The 8,548-nt window shown below is 42.0% G+C and overlaps 1 protein-coding gene across 1 annotated transcript; it reads right to left on the reverse strand.

The window, feature by feature from the left end:
* Nucleotides 1-1,737: 1,737 nt before the first annotated feature.
* LOC126389856 (uncharacterized) lies at nt 1,738-8,064 on the reverse strand. Its single transcript, XM_050043811.1, has 10 exons — nt 7,366-8,064; nt 7,210-7,274; nt 7,012-7,120; nt 6,628-6,779; nt 6,374-6,516; nt 6,079-6,241; nt 4,513-4,606; nt 4,308-4,386; nt 4,127-4,200; nt 1,738-4,024 (listed from the first exon to the last, which is right to left on the reverse strand). The coding sequence occupies exons 1-10, from the start codon at nt 7,377-7,379 to the stop codon at nt 3,022-3,024; spliced, it is 1,896 nt and encodes a 631-aa protein (XP_049899768.1). The 5' UTR covers nt 7,380-8,064; the 3' UTR covers nt 1,738-3,021.
* Nucleotides 8,065-8,548: the final 484 nt, after the last annotated feature.

Genomic DNA, 8,548 nt, shown 5'->3' on the forward strand with positions numbered 1-8,548 from the left:
AATCTGCTCCTCCAGCCATGGCCTCAGCCTCAGCCGGCCTGGTTGCTGCATGCTGCAGTCCCAGCTTCAGGTGTGCAGAAAGGCGTGGTCACGTCACCGGCTTCACAGGAGTTCCAGCAATAACAGAAAATTTCTCAGGAGCTCAGATTTGATCAGAGGTTACTCCAACACACCCTTCCTCCTCTGCTGCGTTCTTCCAATCAAACACCTCACACTTAATCCTGCTCCTCCTCCAATGACCTTCCTCGCTGCTTGAGTGGCTCCTCCAGTTACAGGAAATACTGTATCTACTGTATGTTCTCTTCATGACAGAGACCAGAGAGGTGGAGTATTATGGAGTGGAGATCTGTGAAGGTCCTTGTAACGATATTTAATGCTTTTCTTGCAGGTCTACATGCTGAGTGTGGACAGGACTGTGGATTTAACACTGCTAACACTTGTTCAAAGTCACCTGAAGGGTTTAAGTCAGTGCTACGTTGATGGGAAGTTTCTGTGGCAGCAGTGAAAGAGTGTGTTCATGTAAGACCACCAGGTGACAGCAGAGTTCATGCTGTGTCTGAGCTGCTTTACACTGTGACAGTGCCTTCACTTTGGCTACCCTCTAAACATGTGCCTCCTGTTAACACTGTTCACATTTTTCGAACATGCAGAACATGCAGTTTGATGCAATATTATATACAGTGCATAGTTACATTATCAAATGAATCTTGTAAATGACTATATACTCTATATTATCCATCCATCCATCCATCCATCCATTTTCTAACCGCTTATTCTCTTGAGGGTCACAGGGGGGCTGGAGCCTATCCCAACTGACATTGGGCGAGAGGCAGGGTACACCCTGGACAGGTTGCCAGACTATCGCAGGGCTGACACATAGAGACAGACAACCTACTACTACACACCTACTAATAACTACTAATTTAGAGTCACCAATAAACCTGCATGTCTTTGGACTGTGGGAGGAAGCCGGAGTGCCCAGAGAAAACAAACTCCATACAGAAGGACTCTGCCAACCTAGAGTTTAAACCCTCCCCCCCATGTTCGAGTCAGGAACCCTCTTGCTGTGAGGCAACAATGCTAACCACCGCACCAACATGCCGCCTAACAATATTGTTATTATGAACTTATTTGAAATATTCCTCCCTAAATTACGAGCCACCCTGAGACCCAATTTCAACAGAAAACACGTCTATGTCGTTCTAAGGAGGGATATTTGTGGTAGTCTTTATGCCATCTTTCACAAGTTCCTACCAGTGAAGCTGTAAATTTTCTTTGAACATGACTTGGCATGTTTGTGTGCAAAAAATTAAACTCCTATTGGGCCAGTTTATTCAAATTTGCCATGCAGTTAGTTTAAGTGTTTGCAGATATATCTATGATAACATGCACACGCCAACACTGAACTCTCTTTATGCTGCTGCTACCTGTGTGTCCTGCTTGCTTAGTGTCATTCTATATGTATATATTGGATATATATGTATATACTGCTTTTAACAACTGTGTGTTCTTTTCTAATCTTTTAACAGCCCTCATTTTGTTTTTAAGCCTTTTTAACTACAAAGGAAAATAGCCTCTTTTTTACTATGTGTATTAATTAATTTGCACTGTCCTTTCTCTCACATAAGAAAAAAATTAAAAAAGCAAACAATACTGTTGAGGTGGAAATTGCATGTTTTACATTGTGACATTAAAAACTGTGAAGCAATGTATCTCTGAAGCAAACACAACTCAAGATAATATGAACAGCTTTTATTTTAACAACATTTACACATTGTTTTGCTTCCAAGTGTATCAACATCTCTTTACACGTTTATAGTAAAATGACTTTCCAAGAGTTCCATGTATTTGCTGCGGTTTAAAGGTGACGTGTGCTTCTGTGGAATTAGCTCAGCTGTTCCATGGAAGAGAAATGAGGAAGTAATTTCATAACCCTGAAAAGCACAAGCTCATCATGACAGCTGATTGTTGTGACTTGTTTCAGACGCAGGATTCAGTTTATTCGGATGTAATTTTCCTTAAAAGCTCAGTACTGCCAGCTCAGTATGCTGTTCTCTAGCCATGGCTCCTCTGGTCAAATCAAATTCAGAGAGAGAGACTGAAATAATTTAACATAAATGACTCATCTGTTACCTAACATTACACTGAAGTCTTACTAATGCTGCAGTAGCTGGTTATACATGATACACAGTGACAGTGTGCACTACATATTTAAGTAATACATTTCCAATGAGCTATGAGTTGAATATGACATATTATGTACAAAGTTTACAAATGTTTCGCATCAAATGCAGTCATACACAGTCGCAAAATATTTACAAACTGAACAAATCAGCTGTTCTTAGTTTTCTTCTTTCTCCCCAACAAAATGTGCGACAGCCTTTAAAACAGTCATGTCACAGATGAGCAAACAAAACAACTCAAAGTCCATTTATTAAGTGTTCAGGAGCTTTCAGACACATCACATGCTCTTCATCAGCAGACGTCTAAACTAAATGGATCTTGAGGTGAGCTTTTTGGTGCCTTTTTTTAAGTTTAATTAATGTTTTAACAGACGTTATATTACAAATGTCAGCACTTTACAGTCTGTTACATCCTTCTCACCCACTCTCCCATCTTCTTCATTTGTCAACAGTGTTTCTCAATAGCTTAAAGGGGACCCTCGTGGAATCTTGGCTGCTGATGATCTTTCCACAGTTTCGAATCATATTCCTGCTTGAACATGTCCAATTTTGCTTTAGAAGCTTTTACTGATGATATCTTACTCTAGAAAGGGCTGTAAAAAATTTGATTACTTTAATTCCCCCTGCTGCAAAGACAGAGTTACAGAAGACCTGGAAATGCTGACCAACTACAGCAGACAATATGGGGAAAATAAAGTGTGTTTTTTCTTTTAATTAAAGATTGTAAACATGTTCTAGTAGACACCCAAAATACAAGTATGAACTTGAAAATAAGCATAATAGAACCTTCTTAAAGAAGCAAAAATCACACAAGAAATAAATGCATAAATATTCAGGGCTACACACTCTGATAGCCGCTGTCTGTGATGACTGGCATAGACTGCTCAGCAGGGATCAAGGGGAGAAAAGGTCTCTGGAGCTCAGAGGGACACTGGTCACCCTGGACACTGTTCATAAAACCTGGAACAGCTGGGCCTAAGAAGCTTTGAGGCATCTTGGTGAATGTTTCCTCTGGACATTTGTTCAATTGTGGCTCCTCCTCACCACTTCTCTCTTCTGAAAACAAAATATCAGGCTGCTCCACCAGATTCTGAAAGGACTGGTAGCTGTCATCCACTAGAGGAAAGCTGAGTGCGCCTGCAGGCACACTGCCGTAGCAAGGATTTTCATCACATACAAATTCCCCTTCAGTTTTTCCATGTGGCTTTGTCGCCTCATCGAAGCTCTCGCACCTGGTCTCAACTCTGGAAACCGGATCACATGAAGCCACTGTGCTGGTGCCACTAGAGGTGGAGGACAAACTGGAGGCTTCTGCATCTCCTCCAGTATCTACATTGCACTGCTGATACGACATTTCCATTGGTATGAGAGATGAAACCACTGGCGGTGAATTCAAAAGTGAACAAGCTGATGCCTGCTGGTCGACACAGGTCACATCATCACTGGCACAAGGATGGTATGTAGAGTCACACAGCATATCAGCCTGTGTCTGGACCTCGGAGCAGTTTGTCGTCATCTCCTGTGAGCAGCTTGGAATGATGATGGAATAAGTTTTATTGTCAAAGCAAGATGATCCAGAACTCACGTCATCAGCTCGGACACCACAAGGGTCATATGAAGGAGAAAGCAGAACACTGTCTTTGTTTACTTCTGGATTAAGTGAAACGGTGGTCAAAGGTGATATCGGGCTGATGTTGGGGAAGGCTTTAACAAGGGCATCCTGAACACCAGCGATGATGTCAGCAGGCTCAGTTTGAGCATAACTGAGACAAGAAGAGCCGGTACTGATCCCACTGCTTTGTTGAGGGCTCCCACTGCTGGTGTCTCGCAGTGACTCCGACCTGGATACAGAGAAACGGGTTACTTAACCTGCCAATATGTTCACATATAACCCCTTAAGGCAATGTGTCGTATTGTTGATGCACTAATGCAGCCACACTAACCAAGGTTTGCTGTCGTCTGGAACAAAGGGTTCAACACAGATAGAGGAGATGGTGGGTGGCACTGGCTTCAAGAACTGCAACAAGGAGGATAAAAACGATTAAACCAATAGATCTGACATTTTTCAGATGAAGTAGTCAATTTAGAAACACAGCATCAAGTTTACATCACTAGGTAACTCACCTCTTGCTCACTTGGATGCATAATGAAAAGCTTGGGATTTGGACATTTGGCAACTGTGTCCCACCATTTTGTTTTCAGCCTAAAATCAATTGCACAAATAATTGAACAAACAAAGATTACACACATGACACCTGAACACAACACAGTGTTACAGAATTCACTAACAGAAAAAATGCAAAGACAATATTTTCTCTGCATGACTTACTTTACATAACAGCAATATGCAGTAATGCTGATGATGACTGCAGCAACACTGAGGCTGATGATGATATCCAAGGGCAGGATGTAAGCGGCCATAGCTGTGAACAGAAACATGTATGAGGTCAGTTTGGAAATCACTCCATTTTGGCGTTCACATTCAGCGCCCGAGACAAGACCCCCTCTGGGTGACACCCTAGGTGGCTGCCTACGTCACTAACATTATGATCCTCCACTGAGCAGAGAGATAATCTACAGAGATCCACATGATGTATGCCTGTAGTCTTGTGTTTGGTGTATCCACAATGACAGCTTGTGAGACGATTCAACGCCTATTAATACTGTATGTTGCATAAGCTGAGTGCATTATCGCTTTTTTAAAATGCCTTGCAAATACATTTTTGATTTTGAATGACGTTCATATGTGCATAACAATCAGCAGAAATGTTCACAAAGTCCCCATAAAAGACAAAGTAGATGCAAATATGGAATTGTTTTCTAAACCCAACGTTCTCTGGAAGCATAAATATGGCAAAACTCTGGTGTTCTGTTCACTTGTGGTTGTGGTCAGTATCAAATCAAGCAAAAGGGAAAACAGTAGAGCATCTTGAACATGCTCACTCGCTGTAGAGAATGTGGGTGGGTGGGGAGGGAGGTCCCTTAGGGTGCAGCAATGGGTTTGCACGTAATAGCAGAGCAAAACAGGAAGAGGAGATGAGAGTCCAGTCTGACTAATAGATCCATGAGTCAGACACCAAAACACAGAACAAATACTATGAGACAGTCATGATGTTTATCTGAAATGATTATTTCACCCTATGTCTTTTCAGTGTGTGGGAAACACCTCCTCGTTCATTTCAATGAGGCCACTGAGTTTGCGCAGTGTGCGTTCTGTAGTGGAGGAGGTCCAATTTTTGCCACAATGCAACACTTTGCATGATACCAAATAAGTACATGCAGCGCACATTCTTGGTAGATCACTCTTTTTTTTATTCAAAATCTACACTATGCCTTTTTTCCTTTGGAAGACTGTTCACTGGTTTTGTGTTTTCAACGTTAGTGTCATGAAAAGAACAAAGAAAGATCCGGAAAAAGACTGCAAAGGTAACATCAGTGGGCTGTGACATCAGCATACGTCCCAGTCTGTGAACTCTGTGAAAGCCTACATCACTGGGTCAGGTGCGCCACACCAATTGAGTCAATGTCGCGACAGTATTTTCTTTTTGACACTGTGAGCTAATGTTAATACCAACCTAGACAATAGCACTTGTAGCACTTCCCTTTACTGGGGTAAAAGCTGTCATGATGCAAGTGACATCTTGGTAGATGCGCTATAATTACTCTGTTCTTTAATATCCCGAACTCCATTTGAATACAGGAAATAGCATCACAACAATATGGTTTTTTTTTAGGTTTTAAGGGGTCCTATTTCAAATAATAGTTCAGACACACTTCATATTTCACCTTCTAAATGGATTATAAGTATGTTAAAGGAATCTTATCATGCCTAAGAAATATACAGTACACTTTAACATAAAAAGCAACAGATAAAGACTGAAAAGATGACACTTACGGGTTGTGAATTCCCACTCTTCACTACTGTCACTGAACTTGCCACTCCTGTTTGTGTAGCTTCTCACACTGACTGCATATGTTGTGCTCGGCTCCAGGTCTTCACCAGGTATTTCATAGTAATTCTGTCCTTCGAATGTAGTCGGTTTGACAGGTTTAATAACCTGGGATGAAGAAACAAGAATTATATTTTTTAACTTAATGGCAAACTGATACAATCACATACCAGTGACTAAGTCTACATCTCCAGTACAAATGATCTCAGTGTTAAACAATGCATGTATAATGGCTCCTACCTTCTGTGTGTCTCCTTTTATATGGTAAATCACCTCAGCGGTCAAGTCTTCACTGAAAAAGCCCTCGTGGTTTGTTTTCCACAGGATTTGAAAATTCCCATTAGATTCTTTCACTGAGGTGATTGTTGGCTTTATGGGCTTTACTGTAGAAAAAACAGAGATAAGAGAAATACGTTTTACATCCATGGATCTGGATCAGTCTATTTCCTGCAGATGCTGATTAGATTTATGGACTTTCAGAGAAGTCAACTTACTGCTGTGTCTGATGCTGATGATTTTGGACTCCATGCTTTTGCCTCCTTTCCAAACTGTGGCTAAGTGAGTCTCCCCCGAGACAAGTATCAAATCGTATAAAGTGCAACAACACCGTTCCATGTCACACTGTGCGGGAATGCAATGGCTCGTCCTGTGTAATACAAGATAAGATACACCATGTTCTGAATGTATTAAATATGTATATCACTGGCTGCTCCGGATGATTCAGTTGATTTTTATTATTAGGCTTACATATGAAGGAAATCAACTCAATCGACATTATTTAGTTAAATCAATAAGCACTCAGAAGTAAGCCCATACATATAAACTTTAATAATTCACTGGCTCTGTAGTGAAACATAACAACAACACCATATCCATACCCATTGTCGTAGTGGCTCTGGAGAGTCAGATTGTGTCCCTCACAGTTTTGCGCGTCAAAGTGGCAAAACATTAAGTCTACATAGTCGTTGGTACAGTCAAGATTTAGGCCTGAAACAGACATTACACCAAGAGATTAGTTGTGAGAATGAGTTTGTACAGATCATATAAACGCTGTTTAAATTATGCACTGTACGTACTGGAGAGAGCTGTGGCAACAATGCCCAAAATAAGCAGGACAAATGGTATCCGGTTTTGTACTCGACTGAAAACACACAATAGCAGATTTTCGTTACTTTAATGCGATGTATTCGATGATTTAAGTAACGCAGACAATTCCCAAGACTTTAACTTACCTCCTTGACTCCATGCTGCGACTTGTAATCCACTTCTTCGGAAAGAAAAATCCAACTCAGCTACGATCCATTCCGTGAAAAGGCGACCGTCATTCGCTGCGTGCCTCAGTAAACTCCCCGAGCTGTCTTCCTGATCTGAAAGGCTTTTATGGGAAGTGGTGCGCCACTAATTCAGGCCAAGTGCGTCCCACTCTATTTCCTCATAGTGCGGAGAGAAGGCAAAAGGCCAGCACTCACTGCAGCCGTTAGCAGACTTCAGTAGAACAAGTTACTGCACACGGATTACTATTATGACGCAAGAAGCTATTACAACTACTTCTCTGACAGTTTTCTGTCAGCCTCAGTTCCACAGATCATATATTTCATGTCATCTGGAGGACCGACATAGAGTACGTGTAAGCCTGGCACAGTGATCCCCTCGGTGATCCAGGCAGATGGCGCAGTTTACATCACTGAAAATATAAAGCACCATTAGTTTTATTATGTGCTGCGCAGCTGAGCCGCAGCCTCCATGCAATAAGGGTTGGTTTAGATTCGGTCACTCTATCTGCAATTCCTTGGAAAGCGAAGGCGTGACCCGCCCAACACTGCCTCTGATTGGCTTACCTTGACATTCTTACCCTAACCCTAACCAGAGTCCTGATCCTAAACAGTGTCGACCTGGCCTCCAAATCTCCCACACACCAATCTGATTGAGCATCTTGCGAACTGTTGGTACCCCACCTCACAACTGACAGGTCTCAAATGATCCGAAGCCAGGCAGCACCCCAGTGCCAGACACCATGGTCATGTGTCCATACCTTGGCATGTCAGAGATAAGTCCGATCCAGGGAGGCCCCACTGTATGGGGTGCCGTTTGTAAAGTGTCTCACGCTGAAAATAACATCAACATTTTGCCACATTTANCCAATCTGATTGAGCATCTTGCGAACTGTTGGTACCCCACCTCACAACTGACAGGTCTCAAATGATCCGAAGCCAGGCAGCACCCCAGTGCCAGACACCATGGTCATGTGTCCATACCTTGGCATGTCAGAGATAAGTCCGATCCAGGGAGGCCCCACTGTATGGGGTGCCGTTTGTAAAGTGTCTCACGCTGAAAATAACATCAACATTTTGCCACATTTAGCTTCAAACAATGTTTAAAAAAGTATTGTGAATTTTTTAACGTCACCTTTTACCA

This window comes from Epinephelus moara, chromosome 1 (assembly GCF_006386435.1).
Source record: "Epinephelus moara isolate mb chromosome 1, YSFRI_EMoa_1.0, whole genome shotgun sequence".
In the NCBI taxonomy this organism is placed as follows: domain Eukaryota; kingdom Metazoa; phylum Chordata; class Actinopteri; order Perciformes; family Serranidae; genus Epinephelus; species Epinephelus moara.